This window comes from Pipistrellus hanaki (genome assembly GCF_964339955.1).
Source record: "Pipistrellus hanaki genome assembly, chromosome: 18".
Taxonomy (NCBI): Eukaryota; Metazoa; Chordata; class Mammalia; order Chiroptera; family Vespertilionidae; genus Pipistrellus; species Pipistrellus hanaki.
Window position 1 is genome coordinate 20,018,769 of NC_140520.1, and position 17,457 is coordinate 20,036,225.

A 17,457-nucleotide genomic window follows, 5' to 3' on the forward strand; every position below is an offset into this window, starting at 1 on the left:
GGGAAATGGAGTTACTTTGCTGGGTTAATGTGCTACAGGTGCCTTGCATTAGAATTTAGTTAGAAAATTGAGACTACAACATTTGGAAGCAAGAGGAGTGGGGAAAATGTTTATTTCCCCTTTTTAATCATTGCAAGGTAAAAGTGAATGACATTGACAGGTTAAATGTACAGAGTGTAAGTGTTCTATATTTACAGTTATATAAGTTTACCTTCATTATTTTTTCCCATACAAAACAATGAGCTGTACACAAAATTACTTATGATCCCACAAAACAAAGATTATCTTTTTTTGCATAAAATACTTCAACAATTCATAAATTATCTCTTTTCAGGCTACACAACCCACGTGACCAGCTTTTAAGCATACAATGTTCTGACATGTTTTCTCTAAGACTTCAGGATTCAATTTTCTAGGCAAGTGTAATTCTGATAGATGTACAGAGTGTAAGTGTTCTATATTTACAAACAGATTATGCTGTAGAAGAAATTTATTTAATATGGGCACATTTCATCTATCAGAATTACACTTGCCTAGAAAATTGAATCCTGAAGTCTTAGAGAAAACATGTCAGAACATTGTATGCTTAAAAGCTGGTCACGTGGGTTGTGTAGCCTGAAAAGAGATAATTTATGAATTGTTGAAGTATTTTATGCAAAAAAAGATAATCTTTGTTTTGTGGGATCATAAGTAATTTTGTGTACAGCTCATTGTTTTGTATGGGAAAAAATAATGAAGGTAAACTTATATAACTGTAGGAAATAGGTAGCCTAGACCAGTAAAAAAACAAACTGTTACGCTTTAGCCCAGCATGTAAAACAGATAAAAATATCACTGCTTCTGGTTGAGACATAGATGGGGGTGCTGGAGCCCTTTGTGTTTTAACCCCCTTTTATCTCCTACCCCCAAGTTTGAAAACCAGCAGGGAGAAAAGAGCATTCTGCGGACATCCAAATCTGAGGATGCTCAGGTACCTTATGTGAAATGGCCTGTTTACATATAACCTACATATCCTCCTGTACAATTTAATCTCTAAATTATCTGTAATACATCGTGTAATATAAATGGCTTATGAATGGTTACACTTTATTGTTTAGAATGACAAGGAAGGAAGCCTATACATGTTAAGGAGATGCAAGCATCACAGGCTTAATTAACTACATGATACACATCAGCAACAGTCTAACTTTTTTTCAAGTACTTCCCACCCACGGTTGATTCTGCAGATGCAGGATGTGTGGATATGAAGGGCCCATTGTATGGTATTTACAGCCAGAAAAATATTCTCTAGGTACCTTCCATGGTGTGGCTTCACTCACCTGTCTCTGTAGACAAGTGGGAAGGGGAAATCTCTTCAGAAATTAGACATGCCCCCTCCTTGATGAATTTATTAGTGTTTCGTGTCCTGTCCTAGGCTCAGCTTGCATTTGGACCCAAAATAGCTAGGTTCATGTATCTGACTAATAAATAAGAATACAAATTTGTAAATATACCATGAGAAATCGCACATGGAGTGATATATTTAGGTTGGTATCGCCGCTGAATCTGTTCTCTGTAGAAATCCAATTTACTGTATGATGAGAAAGATGAATGTATTTTAAATTGAATCGCCACCATGTGCCAGGTACTGTACTATGCACCAAAGATACACTTATGAATAAGACAGAAAGCATATTACTGCCCTGGCTGCGTAGCATTGTCCGTTAAGCCAAGGTTTTGGGTTTGACTCCTGATCAGGGCACATAAAAGAATTGACCCATTAGTGCACTAATAAGTGGAACAACAAAATGTCTGTGTCTCTCCCCCTTTCTCTAAGGTCAGTAAATTTTAAAAAGCATTTCACATCATGTAGGCACAATCCTGTGGAATCAGAAGGATGGTACTTAGGTGAATTCTGACTTGAAACTAAGACAATTGGTGACATCAGTTCCATTTTAGTAGTGTACTTGTGTGAAAACAATACTAGAAGCTCTTCTGCCCCAGAGAAGAGTTTGGCTGAGCAGTGCCTAGATTTCTCAGTGTCCCTTCTTTACCATTTCTGGTTAATGCCTTGATTTTTTTTAGTTACATTAAACAATTCTGGCCTACTTCACATTCAGACTCCTTGCATGCTGTGTGCTCACAGATGTGTGTGTAAACCCTGCCCACACTGGGGAAATGAGTTGGTAAAAAGGACATCATTGCAAAAGCACACCTACTGTTCCTGGTGCTTTTCCCAGTTCAGGGCATGTTTGATGATCACACTGACGGGCTCTCTGAGGAAACGGTTGGTTCACCTGAGGCCCCAGATGACTCTGCTGCTGAGTTGATGTTGACTGCCAACAGAAGTCAGCCAACAAGCAATGTTGGCCCCATTTACAACTATGACTGTCACTTCTATGTCTTCATGTTTCTAGTTAGGAAAATTATTACCTGCTCATTCTGCATTTTTATCTCCATTTTAGGGTTCTTGGTATAGTTCAAAATTATGAGAGGATCTTTCACAAAAGTAGCAGTTGTATTCTGAATGGTCTTAGTGTAATGCTCTTATCTTTTCATCTACTGTACTTATTACTTTACATATTTCTGCGACTTTAACCCAGACCTTTGCTCAGGAAACAGCATGTATAATCACACCATTGGCACAGGATAGAAAATGAGAAGTAACCTTTTTTTTTTTTTTAACATTTAAAAAACAATATTCTTTTCCTTTTTAATATATTTTTTTCATTGATTTCAGAGAGGAAGGCAGAGAGAGAGAAACATCAATGATGAAAATCATTGATTGACTGCCTCCTGCATGCCCCCTACTGGGGCTGGGCAATCAAACCCACAACCTGGCTGGAATCAAACCTGGGATGCTTTAGTCCACAGGCCAATGCTCTATCCACTGAGCCAAACAGGTTAAGGTGAGAAGTAAACTCTTATGTCTCCACCACAGTTTCAATCACTTCCCCAATCCTATAGACTATACTGTGTATCTCTTGAATCTGTTCACTTATCTCTTTCATCTATCAATGTCCTACTTAGATTTTTAAAAAAACAAAAAAAAAAACTAGGTTAAGTTTATGCAAGATGGTACTTTGTTCTTCCAGTGCCTAAATGCTTGAAACCATGTTTAAGCTCATTTGGAGTTTTGGGACCTTTGTATGGTTCCTAATTATAATGCAGAGTCACAACAGCAGTGAGGGGCGAGGAAAGCAAATAGGGTACACTATGGGAGAAAATTACCTTCCACCTGCTTGTGCATTGCATCACCGGTTTTGAAGGCTGCCAACTCCTTAATGGAGTTGTGCTTGCTATGTGAATGCTATATGTGTGTTATAATTCTTGGAAAATCTAGAGAAAAATTAGAATGATGGAAGATAGGGCTAAATACTGTAAAGGCTAAACGTGTTTGATTAGGAGAACGAAAAGGGGTCTTTGAGATTGCTTTTATTTTCAACATTTTGCTTATATTTCTCATTACTCTTACCCTGGAAACCAGAAATTTGTCTATCCACACAAAAGCAATATAACTGTCTAGTTGGTTTCCAAGCGTCACGTATTGAAGGGTGCTTGTGCCAGGCGCTGTGCTTAGCACACTAAGGAATATGACAATTGAACAAGGCAAGTTTTCTTTCCTTCTGAAAGTTATTTTCTAGACTAGAGGCATCCAGACGCTGGGATTTCAGCGGCACTGTTTGGCATTACAGGCTCCATCGTGTACAAAGTGGTCTCTGGTGGCTGCAAGGGGCAAAGGTGTTTATCACACTCTTTCCTGAGAACAGGTTTTCAAGCAAAACCCAACGATTTTGCCTGAGCTCAGGCTTAAGGGCGGTTTCTTTTTGTTCTGTTCCCCTCCCTCTCCCCCTACAAACGTTCCGACCAAGGATTGCCTTCCGCGCGCTCGGGAGGGCGTTGCTTAAGTGTCCTAGGAAGACTTGATCCAGATTGCAAGGACCGGGCTACCCCAATGGTAACTCAGGTTTAAACTATCCACCGCCCCCGCCCCCAATTTGGCTTTTAGAAAATATGCAAAACAGCGAAAACCTGGGCGGAGGAGAGGGAGTAAAATGAGGAGGGAACTAGAACAACGCGTAAGGGACTGAAGCTCAAATCCTGGGGCGCCTGCAGCGGTCCGCCTGAGGGGGGGGGGGGGGATGGCGCATGCGCACTATCGCCAGCCCGTGGGTGGGAGCCCTCCGGACACACTCGGGCTCTGGGAGAACGGCCCGATCAAACATTTTTATTTCGTTGCTACTGAACTTTTGCTGCGATTTAAAACACAACGGAGTCCCCGAGAGACTGTTGGGGTTCTTAGCTGCCTCCCTCCTTCTCAGGCACCGCCGAAGGCAGCCCTCATTAAGAGCGGCTAAGGGTCGGGGTCCTAGGTTGCTATGACGACACGTAGGCGTCCCAAGAAAAGGCGGGGCGCAAGATGTCTGGCGGGAAATGTGATTACGAATACGGGTCGGTCGCCCGTGTCCGTTTCCCTTCAGGTCCAAGACAGAAACGGTGCGAACGGTGCCCGACCCGAGCCTGTGGAGCTGGCGTGCGAGGCGCAGCCCGTGGGTAGCCGGACACCGGGGCGCCGGCGGACGGCGGGTGGCCAGCGCGTCCTTCCCGTCGGACGCTGACCCTGACCCTGACCCACCCGCAGGCTTCTCTGTCGCGTTGGGTGGGGAACGCAGAAGTCTCCTCCAGGAAGACTAGCCATGATAGACGAATTGTTAATTCCTATATTTAACATAAGCCCCTAACGGGTCTTCCCTCTTTTTTTTTTTTTTTTTTTTTTTTTTGCCTGCAGGTCACTGTGACAGCCCTGCCTAACATGCTGCTGATTTGTCTCTAGGTTAGCTTTCTGGAAGGCTATTTCAAATTGCTAAGGAGAGTGATTTGAGCATTGTTTATTATGGCTCACTCGAAAACGTCTTTCGAGGGCAAGAAAGTAAAAGTCTTTGTATCCAAGGAAGAGACAGGTAAAGTTCTTCAAGGGTCCTACAGACGTAAATAATCATGGGCATAGACAGAGATCATGATCCGTCCACCGTTTTCTCTGATCTGAGATTTCAGGATACCTTAAGTAGCTTCGTTTTTTTTGTTGTTTTTTGTTTTGTTTTTTTCAGTACACTTGTTGCAATAAAAGCCATTCATTTTATAGTATTTTCGAGTCAGGCTGCTGTTTCACTACTCCACCTGTGTAATTTATTTTCAAAGGCTGATGATTTTATATTGTTTTAAACTCACCCTATTCTAAATACCAATAATGATATGAAAAAGTACTTTTTTTTTTTTTGATACCTAGTAAGGAACCAGTTTGTATCAGGTTTTTGTAATTATTCTAAATGAAAATACCTTATTTAAGACATTCATCCCTATACAGATAAATGCAGGTCTATATTAGAATAAGAATCAGCTGGACTCGTTCTTTGTTTGTAGGAGAAATTGTGCTAAAGCTCATCTGAACTTTGTTTCATGTTTCCTCTGATAACTCTGGTTACCACCCCAAACTTTCAAGAAACAGATTTCATAATGTGAACTTTAGAGGTTTTGGTGGTGGTCAAAGCATGATACCTCTTATAGAAATCAACACAAGCCATACTAAGAAAGGGGCAGAGACTAGTGGAGAGTTCTTTAAGAGTGACAGCCTAGTTTTCCTTACTGACTTTATAGGAGACCTTTTCCGGCATTAGCCCTACCTTTATAATTAATTCCTCTGCCCTCGTCAGGCTGAGTAGGACACTCTGTACTGTTCTTCCTCTAACACTTTGCTCAGATTATTTCACTCTCTTCATTTCCAGCAAGCCCAGTTCTACTTTTAAACCTAATCCAGATCCCATCCACTCTACAAATGCCCAATTTATTTATTTATTTATTTTTAGAGGCACATAAATTTATTCATCAATCATTTTCTCATATAAACTAAATATACTAAAAATTGTTCCTCTCTCATGTTTATTCAGATCTGGCCATGTATCCTTCAACATCTCCATAAAATTACACCTCTTTTAGAGAAAAGACCCAGTATTTTCTGCTCAAAGATTTAATCTGATTCAAGTATTTTAGCTGTGTGACCTTCATCGGACAGCTTCCTTTCAAAAATTAAACCCATGGATTAACATGTTTTGATTACTTAAAAATTACATACTTTGAAGGTACCTTTCTTCCTACCGGTACTAATCATCTGGTTACAAAGAAATATTTTCTAGTGGAAGGCTGGTATGTTGTTTGTCAGACTTGAGAACAGAAGCCCTAGCAGCAGGTGTGAGAAAATACGCAAGACATCTTTTTCTGGAAAAATCTATACTTGTTTCTTGAGGAAAAATGCTGCCAATTTCAGGGTATTTCCTACAGTTTCATTAACAAGAGCTCAACACAGAAATAGCTGTTTGCCTAATATGTTTATTGTCTCTGAAAAATCATATGAAATTGTGATTTGGTTTATTAGCTCTCAGCAGCCTCTTCCTGAGCTCTGAGGAAGCTTACTTTCTTCTGAGCTACCCGATCTTTCTTCTGGGCAAGAGACAATTTGGGACGGTTCCACCTCTTCTTTTTAACTTCTTTCTTAGGCTTCTTTTCATAGACTGGATTCTCTTGTATAGCAGGATGAGCTTTCTTATCCATCTCCTCCATCATGCCTGGAGTTACGTTGTTTTTTATATATTGAGAGAACTGTTTCTTGTAAGCATCTTCATCCTCTTCCATTAGATAACACATATAATCTGCAAGGTGCTGACCCATGATGTGCTTCCGATGTACTTCGGCATTGATTTCCTTGCTTTCTGAATCGTAACCAGGGAATCGTTTGGTACTGCGAGAGATAGATAGGCCTCCATCCACAGCTCCCTTCAGGGCCCCCAAAACTTTTTATTTCCAGTAGTAGTTCTGGCAAGCCCTGCATCCAAATAGCAGGTGTAGGCACCAGGTTGACCATCAATGCTTTCCACGTTGTATTCATCTCCAGGCACCTCCACCTGGCCTTCACAGATCTTGCCCGTGCCAAACCTATTGAGAAGTCTGCGGGCCAGCAGCAGGCCAGTACAATATGCTGCAGCATAATTTGTCAGGCCAACCTTCACACCATACTTTGGGAGTTCATGAGCATCAGCTGCACAAACTATCATATCTCCTTCTATACGGCTATAAGCAATCTGACAGATGATATCTCTGTTTGTTACCCGAAGTATCATCCTGTATTTAGGTGTGTTGTACTTATTTTTATCCTACGTTACCAAGTGTTTCTGGGCATAGTAATCAGCTTTACCCTCTTGCCGTCTTCTGAATTTCACTTGGTATAGCTTGAAGTAGGCCTTGTTCTTGACAACTTCCACAAACCCCATCCTGCGGAAGAGAGACCCATGGCCACAGCTTGCCACAGACCTGCAGGCCGAGCCTAACTCGGGTGGAGAAAAAGTAAATGCCCAAATTAATGTCATTCCCACCTTTGAACTTACATAGACAAAATATACTAAATAATTTGACAGTTTTGAGAAAAAGAGGCTTCTTTTGTCATTTTCACATCAACGGGAAAATAGACATTCCCATCATTTTAGGGCTGCCCAAGGTAACTGAGCAAGTGAAGTGAACTTATTTTTCAACTTTGAATTTGCAGTAATGGGATAATGAGCTTTTGAACCTGTGTCTGATAGAAGTGTAAGTAGGGCAGGCACTATGAGTTTCTTTTTCTTGATCAGATGCTGCCAAATATTTTAAATATTCTTGGCAACCAAATGCAGAGTTTCTTCTGTTAGAAACATATCAATGGGATTGATGAGACAGCCTGGGAACCTCCAACTAACTCAAAAAACCAAAACACTTCCCCCCCCCCCCATTACTTTCTTAGGACTTCCTGAGCTAACAGAGAAAAAAACCATGATGGATAGTTCAAATGGCTCAAAACCTTGTCCTACTCCTCTTCAGAATGAGTTCATCCCTCAGGAAGTTCTTCTTTCTCTGACCTCTGTAGCCAATGCTGGTTCTTGTCCTGAAAACTTACTGCCTCCTAAGAAAATTAAAGCCCCAAAGGTGTGTATATACAGGTATAAAGTACTTTGGAACACTTAGCTTTTGGGCATCCATTACTTATTTGAGCATATGTTATATATTCTCAATACAAATGTTATATATATACTTAAAAAGTATGTTTACATTAATTTCCTATATTGAAAACTAAAATCCTTTGCATGGATGTTCAAAGGAAATACTTGGAGTATTTCCTTTCCATTAACTTGTTTTTGTGTGATTTACCTAAATGACCACTATTACTCTTAGTCTTGATATTTTTCTTTCATATTGAATTGTTCTAGTTTCAGTATTTCTCCATAATATTGAATAAGAATTTTGCTCTCTCTTTTTTTTTATGTAGAATAAACAAATGCCCAGATGTAAATAATCAAAATGATTAGTAAGTTTTATTTGACTAGTGCGCCCTCTGCTGTATATTCATGTTTTTGTTCTTTACCAGGGTACCCTTCCGCGTGCTGTTGATCCCGTCTGGCATCACCCTCTCCGAAGGAATAAGTTCAAATATCTGATTGACCATCCTGTTTCCCTAACGGGAGCTGGAAGGTAATAAAGGAAGATAATAGGGGTAGATACAGATGAATATTTTTTAATTTTTTTAATTTTGTATGATTTCCTTGGGAGGGGCAGCATTGGAAAAGTCATAATCAAACATTTTGAAGCTTTCAGTATCTTTGATGAATCACAGTACAGTCTGAAGAGGGACCACCTTATCAGTAGGATGGCAATAGGTGATAACTGTAATTTTAGTTTGTTTAAAAATTTTTTGTATATATTTATTTTTATTTTTTTATTATTTTATTTTTTTAGATAATTCTTTTTTTATTTTTTATTTTTTATTTTATTTTATATTTTATTGATTTTGTACAGAGAGGAAGGGAGAGAGATAGAGAGTTAGAAACATCGATGAGAGAGAGTCATCGATCAGCTGCCTCTTGCACACCCCCTACTGCGGATATGCCCACAACCAAGGTACATGCCCTTGACCGGAATCAAACCCGAGACCCTTCAGTCCCCAAGCCGACGCTCTATCCATTGAGCCAAACCAGTCTCTGCTATGTTTCTTTTTTTAAAAAAAATCTTTGTTGTTGAAAGTATTACAGTGGTCCTCTTTTTTCCAACCTCTTTTAGTTTGCAGCTGCCCCTCTCCCCAGGCCCTTACCATTCCATTGTCCATGTCCATGGGTTATGCATATATGTATAAAGTTCATTGCTTGATCTGTTCCTACCCATCCTCCCCTGCCTTCCCTCTGAGGTTCAACAGTCTGTAAATTTTCTTTTTGCATGCCTTTCTTTATTTGTCCCCTTATTTGTCTATTCCTTGTGCCCTAGTAAAAGGGACAAGATCAAACAAGCAGAATGCCTCTTGTATTTGTATATCTGAGGAATGCCGGGTAACATAGCCTCAAGATGTGGAAAACCTGGACAAATAAGCGCTTAAACCCTGGTTTTCCTCAAAGTGAATGCTTAACCTACACTGTTTCAGATCAAATCTATAAATACTCTGTTGTTTTCATATCATTCCTAAAAATATTCTAAAAATGTCAACATTTTCTTGTTAAGATTATGACCTGCTCATTTTCTGTGCATGGCCCATTTGTCTACTTATTGTAATTCTGTTTGCTTCTTACTGAAATATCACTTCATCGAAAAAGAAAATGTTTACTGGTACTTGGGTATGTTATTCAGTCTTTCTGAGTTCTGTTTTCTCATTTATGAAAAGACAGTAATAGACATGCTCCATTTTGTGCACTTCCCAGGGATATAGAACAAATGAAATGATGAATGGAAGAGCACTTGTAAAAATACACAGTGCTATTTAACTATAAGGTGTTACAATGGACGCAAGACACTGAGGGGTGGTGAGGGCATGTGCTGGGGGAGGGGGGGTACAGGGGGAGGGGAGGCTGGGAGAAGGTCAATGGGGGGAAAAAGGAGACACATGTACTACTATTTATAATACTTTAAACAAAAAAAAACACATAAATATAAAGTGTTAGCTATATCAGTACTAGAAAAGGTGGCAGAAACTTGGGCCATTGCCTTTTGTGTCCTGGGGTCTAAGTGTCATAAAGTATATTTTATGCCACCAGATCATGGCTATAATTATTAACAGTAATAAGCAGTATTTAGGAGATGTTTGAAGTACTTTGAAAAAAATAGCTATATCTGAATATGGCAATTAACTGACATTAAAACTTCAATGTCAAATGACTCCTGACTATAATTTTTTTAATGTGAAGATCTGTTTTGTGGTAGGCAGGATAATGGCTTCCCCCAAAATGTTCTCACTGTAACCCTTGGAAGCTTACATAGCAAAAGGGGCTTGTCAGATGAGATTAAGGTTAGGGACCTTGAGCTGGAGAGATTACCCTGGATTGTCAGGATGAGCCCAATTTAATTGCCCAAGTCTTTAAAAGTGGAAAAGGAAGGCAGTTGAATGGGTTGAAGAGATGTGACAGGAGAAGGATAACATTTAAATCTAAGAGGGATTCAACCAGCCATTGCTGGCTTCGGAGATGGAGGAAGCGAGAAAACAAGCTGAAAATTGTCATTGGCCTCTAGAAGCTGGGAATGGCCTTCAGCTGACAACCATCCAGGGGAACCAATAGACTGTATTCCATAATGATTATTGGGGGAGGGGACAGAGACTTATGAGAATTATGTGCAGTGTAAGTGACATGATTATAACCTCTGTAGGGAGATAAATCTAGTAGAAGCATGTAGAATATACCAGAGAAACTTGAGAGCACACTTAAATAATAACAACTTGGAGGAGTAATTTTGGCATTGGCAAAAGACAAGAGGACCAACCAAATGAATGACACAAGGTTGGCTGTAAAATTAATGTGTTAGTGAAAGGTAGACATTGAGGGCTAAGGATGGGAAGCAATCAATTATGGGTGCCAAGATTTTGATGAGTAGAGTGGTGGTGGCTGACAGAATTAGTGAATATTGGAGGATGAAAGTTAGAATGGAGGACGATATCAGCTGTGCCTGGAGGTAACAAATGTGATAAGGTAATATTTGATGACATTGACCCCAGAGAACGTGTAAGTAAAAAACAGAGGGATGAAGGACAGAGCGTTGTGGAGCATTTCCATTTAGTAGCCAGGAGGTCACAGAAATCCAAGGAGAAGTAGTTAGAGAGGAAAAACTTGGGGATTCCAGCAACACAAGATAGAGGAGAATGTTTTAAAAAGAGAGGTGACCAACCCTGGAGGAAATCCAGGGAAGTAGTGGAAGATAAGAACTGATAACTTAGCAGCAGAAAGCCATTGTCTTTCTGGAGAATAGTTTTAGAACCGAGATGAAGATGAAAATCAGATTTTTGGGAAATTTCAAGAAGTTTGGTGTTTAACTGAAAATGAGAGATAGATAATAGATCCATTGATTGATAAACTAGTCATCCTGGTAAAAATGACAGTACATGGTCAAGGGAGATTTTTAGAAGGGGGAAAGAATTCAGGTATAAGCCAAGCAGAATGTTCCAATAGGGGTGAGATACAAAGAGGTTATGACTGGTGAAATGAGATCACCAAGAATGTGGGCAAAGATAAGTTAAGTGGAGGAAATAATCCCAAGAAAGGGAATGTATCTTAAACTCTGATTGAAGGAAAGGAATTTGTGATGCGAGTGAGAAATTTGAGGTGGAGGAGAGCAGAATATGGGGAGAACTCGGGTCTAATGCCTCAGCCCTAGTAAGTATGAGGTATAGAGACCAGTTTTGTGCCCCTTTCTACCTATGAGAAGGCTATGTGTGGACCTTACCAACGCTCGTCCAGTTGCCAGACTGAAAATCGATTTTATAAAAAAATTTTTCTTGCTTTTAGGGATATTTCTTTTCTGTACGATGTTAAATACGTTAAAGGAGAACCTCGGGAGAGTGCACTTTGTCCCCCACGTTCCCAACATTCATTACAGTTACAGGATGGTACCATTGTGCCTCATAAGGTAAAGGAAGTATTGGAGCTTTTTGGGACTAGATTTGGCTCTTAATTCTTTGCTAGGCTCTTCTGGGTTAGGCTTCACCCTTTGGGACTGGCTTCACCTATTGGGGGCCAGGCTCTGCCTTTTGGGACTGGCTTTGGAAAAAAAGAAATTTGATCATTTCATCTTCCTCTCTTTACTTAAAAAAAAAATTGTTTTCCCAAAATATAAAGTAATACAATCTGCATTGCTTATCAGTTTTCATAGTGTTTTTAATTATTTCTAGAAAATGTTGTTTAGGAGATTAAAAAAAATTTTTTTTAGAATCCACAGTTTAAAGTAGAATTCTTATTTGGGGATGTTGCTAAGGTGAATTTTAAATTTCTATTTAATTTTAAAGTCAATGGATTTCTGAATAGTATATGGGACACCTGTAGCTAATAGACCAAAGTTATTATGTAATTCAAGTTTAAAAAAACACAGACATTTATTGATTTTTTACAGAGAGAAAGGGAGAGGGAGAGAGAATTTAGAAACTTCGATGAGAGAGAAATATCAATCAGCTGCCTCCTACACACCCCCTACTGGGGATGTGCCTGCAACCAAGGTACATGCCCTTGACTGGAATTGAACCTGGGACCCTTGCGTCTGCAGGCCAACGCTCTATCCATGGAACCAAACTGGTTAGGGCTAATTCAAGTTTTTTGTTTTTTTTTTAAAGACCTGCTCTGCTAATTTATTTTTTTATTTTATTTTTTTTTTACTACTTGCCATATCCCATATTACTAATAATATTATTTTTCTAATCAAAATCTCTTAATAAATAGCATCCTTTTGGGACTGGAATTAGGATTTGGGGGATTCATTTTTTTTTTTTTTAAATCTAATGTTTTAATTCTTGTCCTTCTTAAGCCAAAGAAACTAACAGATACTTTGATTCCTGAAGAATTTCACATTGTGTCAAATACAGGAGTTTCAGGTTTAGAGTGCTTTGATGAGTGAGTACTATGTTATATACTGATTACCTCCCTCTCCTTCTTCCTCTCCCACTCTCCCTTTCACTTTCCTTAAAAAATTTTAAATCAATGGAAAACATATCCTTGGGTGAGGATTAACAACAACAAACTAGAACTGGATTAATGTTTTATAATGAAACTAGAGGCCCAGTGCATGAATTTCGTGCAAGGGTAGACCTTCCTTCCCTTGGCTGCTGGCACCCACTTCCCTCTGGCACCCGGACCCAGGCTTCCCTCTCAGCCCCAGCTTCTTCCAGAAGGTCGTTCAGAAGGACATTCGGTCTAATTAGCATATTACGCTTTTATTATTATAGATACCTAGAATGTCTCACTCTTTTTACCTTATCCAATACATATGTTATATGGCATTTCCTTGTGATGATGGATTTCAAGTAACTAAATAGAACTGTTTTGGGGGGTAAACATTAATTTTTATATAATTTGAAATTATTAAAAAGTTACAAAAATAGAAGAAGGAATTCCCTATACCTTCTATCCTGACTCACCTAGTTCTTCATTTGCTTTACACACACATACACACACACACACACACACACACACACACACACCATTCAAAAGTAAGTTGGAGACATCATGACCCTTTACCAAAAATACTTATTTTATATTTCCTAGCAACCCACTAGTTATACATCTTTTTGATGACTTCTATATTTATTAGTTCACATTTTATCCTATAGACTCATGAATTTCTTTTTGTTTTCAATGAGTTATAATTCCTCACTGGGATATTTATTTCAATGTTCAAAACTTTTCAGATATGAAATAATATTTAGAAAGCAAGATCTGGGTGCTAGGTGTGCTCATTGCCCCTGGGATATTTCCTCACACAATCATTTTTTTAACCCGAGTCTTTATATTTTCTGGAGATTTTTCACTGATCTAAATTCTAAAAATGGACCTTATTAACCAAATCTGCTCCAGTAGGGGTAAGAACCAAAGGAAATGCTTATTAACTAGGGGGAGGAAAAAAGATGTATAAATAATAATGAATTTAAAGGATTACCAGATCACCCTTCTCACAATACTCATTTAGCTCTAAACAAGCACTTCCAGAGGAAAGAGGGCTGGGAGTCAGGAAAACTGGGTTTTGTTTAGACACTTAACTTTGCTTACTTCAGTGTTCTTAGAAAATTCTTCCACCTTTGAAGAGGCTGTCTTTTATGTGTAACTCCAGTTTGTTCCTGGGAGCATGTCCGTGCAGCATCCACTTACTCTGCCGCCATTTTTTTCCTTCCCTGATTCTTCAAAAAGGCTGTTTTTTGAATGAATATAGGAAAATTTCCTATTGTGACATATTAAGGAATATGATTAAAGTCCTTTATTTAAAAAAGCTTTAAATATGATAGATGTCATTGCACCTGTATCTGTAGATGTCTGAAACTATTTAGGCTTGATGTTGTGTGCAAAATGGTGGACCTCTCTGATTACCGTCAGCTTCTCAGTTCCATGAGGTCTTAAGTTGATCATGTTGTGATATGTGATAAACAGGCCAGCTAATTTTCTTAGAGTAACATTTACCTGTCTTATTTATTGCAGCAAATATACGACTCTCCTCAAAGATAGTGAAAACAGGCTATTGCTCTTCCCATCTATGTAAGTACAATTTATTTAAAGTGTTTCTTAGAAAGAGTAACTGTGTATGTTATGTATAAAATATATAATTTTCTTGATACTTTAAAAAATATATATTTCATTGATTTTTTAAAGAGAGGAAGAGAGAGGGATAGAGAGTTTGAAACATCAGTGAGAGAGAATCATTGATCAGCTGCCTCTTGCACACCCCCCCAACTGGGGATGTGCTCACAACCAAGGTACATGCCCTTGACCGGAATTGAACCTGGGACCCCTCAGTCCGCAGGCCGACACTCTATCCACTGAGCCAAACCAGTTTCAGCTCTTGGTACTTTATTACATAAAAATATTAAGATGACAGCAGAAACCCAAAATAATAATTGCCCACAATTCTGTTATCTAATCAGTGTTTTCATTTGTCCAATTGCATATTCAATTTTTGCATATTTATTATATTTAAGTACTATAAAATGCTTTTTAGCAGTTTTAAAATTGTTTTGATTGATTTTAAATTATATTTTATTGTGGTAAGAACATAACATGAGATCTACTCTCTTAACAAATGTTTGTGCAATACAGTGTTAACTCTATAAGTATAGTGTTGTACAGAAAATCTGCAGAACTTACCTTTCATAACAAAAACTTCATGTCTAACAATTAGCAATTTCCTGTTTCCCTCTCCTACTTGCCCTTGGAAACCACAATTCCAGTCTATAGTTCTATAAGTTTGACTATTCTTTTTTATTTTATTTTATTTTAAATATATTTTATTGATTTTTTACAGAGAGGAAGAGAGAGGGATAGAAAGTTAGACACATCGATGATAAATAATCATCGATCAGCTGCCTCTTGCACACCCCCTACTGGGGATGTGCCCGCAACCAATGTACATGCCCTTGATTAGAATTGAACCCAGGACCTTTCAGTCTGCAGGCTGACGCTCTATCCACTGAGCCAAACCGGTTTCGGCGATTTTGACTGTTTTAGATGCTTCATGTGAGTGGAATCGTGCAGTATTATCCTTCTGTAACCGGCTTATTTCACTTTATGTCATATCCTCCAGAATGTCCTTCTTTTTTAAGGCTGAATCGTATTTCACTGTCTGTATATACCACATTTTCTCATCCATTCATTCATTCATGGGCATCTATGTTGCTTCTACATGTTGTGACTAGTGTTGCAGTGAATGTGGGGGGTGCTATTAATCTCTTTGAGATCCTGATTTCAATTCTTTTGGATGAATACTCAGAAATGGGATTGTAGGATCATATATATAATAAAGTATATAAAATAACAGAATACTTTTGTGTGCTACATTTAACCACTAGTATTTCTTCATTTTACTAGTCTTTTTAAAAAAATATATATATTTTTATTGATTTTAGAGAGGAAAGGCGAGGGAGAGATGGAAATATCAATGATGACAGAGAATCATTGATCAGCTACCTCCCGTATGCTCCCTACTAGGGACTGAGTCCACAACCCAGACACGTGCCCCAATCCAGAATCATACTGTGACCTCTTGATTTGTGGGTTGATGATTAATCACTGAGCCATGCCGGCTGGCCTAATACAGTCTGGTTTTTTTTTTGTTGTTTTTTTCCTCTTCTCTGTCCTTTTCTTGTCGTTGCTGATAGGCCCATTAGATCAGTACTTACAGGTCTAATGCTTTAAGATACCATTAATATTCCATAGTATATACATATTATATATTTTTTTTTGTGATTTGAGGATGACCTATTGTAACACTAATTACCAAGTCTGCCACCTTAATCTTTTAGGAAACCCAATAGAAGAGTAGAAGTGGTCCAGCTGAATGATGTGATGGATGCTATGCTAGAGAGAGCTGGTGTGGAGAGTAAGGAGCATACCGGTCCAACCCAGGTAATGTAAAGGTCTGTGTGACCTAGTTAGTGGTTACAAGCATAGACTCCCAGATGGTAGAATGCCTGTATTGGATCTCGACTCTGCCGTTTATTAGCTGGTGACTCTGGGCAACTCGTTTAATGTATTTGTGCCTTATTTTCCTCACCTGTAAATTAGAAATGATAATAATATTTATCTCATAGAGTTGTTGTGGAGATCAATGACATAATGAATGTAAAGGACTGAGAACAGTGCTTGGTATGTGGTAAACCTTGTATAATTAATTGTTAGTACAGTTGACCCTTAAGCAACAGGTGTTTGAACTATGCTGTCCATTTATATGTGCATTTTTTCAGTAAATAAGGTAAACATACTTTATCTTCCTTATGATTTTCTTTCTTTCTTTCTTTCTTTTTTAAAAAAATATATTTTATTGATTTTTTACAGAGAGGAAGAGAGAGGGACAGAGAGTTAGAAACATGGATGAGAAAGAATCATCGATCAGCTGCCTCCTGCACACCCCCTACTGGGGATGTGCCCACAACCAAGGCACATGCCCCCGACCGGAATCGAACCTGGGACCTTTCAGTCCGCAGGCCTATGCTCTATCCACTGAGCCAAACTGGCCTCGGCTATGATTTTCTTAATAGCATTTTCTTTAGATTCATTTATTGTAAGAATATAGTATGTAATACATATAACATACAAAATATGTGTTAATTGACTATTTATGTTATTGGCAAAGCTTCTGGTCAACAGTAGACTAGTAATTATATTTTGGGGAGTTAAAAGTTGTGCATGGACTTTTCACTGCATGGGGGTTGATGCTCCTAACCCCTGCATTGTTCCAGGGTCAACTGTATTATTGTTACTGCATTTCATTGGATATTAAGCACTAACTATCCTAATAAGAGAGAAATATGCAAATTAGCATAACTCTGCTATGCCCATCAGCCAATCAGGGGCAAGTATGCAAATTAACCCAACAAAGATGGTGGCTTAATTTGCATACATAGGCGTGGAGCGGCCAGGCAGGGCGTGACACCTACTATTGGGGAGGGTGGGGGGT

At 38.8% G+C, this 17,457-nt stretch overlaps 2 protein-coding genes across 2 annotated transcripts in view; one reads left to right on the top strand and one right to left on the bottom strand.

Moving 5' to 3' along the window:
- The first annotated feature begins 4,387 nt into the window (after positions 1 to 4,387).
- Positions 4,388 to 17,457, top strand: part of AXDND1 (axonemal dynein light chain domain containing 1) — a 49,828-nt gene continuing 36,758 nt past the window's right edge. The window contains exons 1-8 of the mRNA XM_084865263.1: positions 4,388 to 4,476; positions 4,769 to 4,940; positions 7,805 to 7,986; positions 8,426 to 8,529; positions 11,817 to 11,937; positions 12,826 to 12,911; positions 14,487 to 14,543; positions 16,304 to 16,406. Of these exons, the coding sequence (XP_084721389.1) occupies positions 4,874 to 4,940; positions 7,805 to 7,986; positions 8,426 to 8,529; positions 11,817 to 11,937; positions 12,826 to 12,911; positions 14,487 to 14,543; positions 16,304 to 16,406 (720 nt within the window). The 5' untranslated portion in view covers positions 4,388 to 4,476; positions 4,769 to 4,873. The remainder of the gene's footprint in view (positions 4,477 to 4,768; positions 4,941 to 7,804; positions 7,987 to 8,425; positions 8,530 to 11,816; positions 11,938 to 12,825; positions 12,912 to 14,486; positions 14,544 to 16,303; positions 16,407 to 17,457) is intronic.
- LOC311612320 (large ribosomal subunit protein uL18-like) lies at positions 6,160 to 7,355 on the bottom strand. The gene is given in 2 exon segments (XM_084865175.1): positions 6,160 to 6,828; positions 6,831 to 7,355. Coding segments are annotated over 2 exon segments (744 nt in total). The 5' UTR covers positions 7,152 to 7,355; the 3' UTR covers positions 6,160 to 6,405.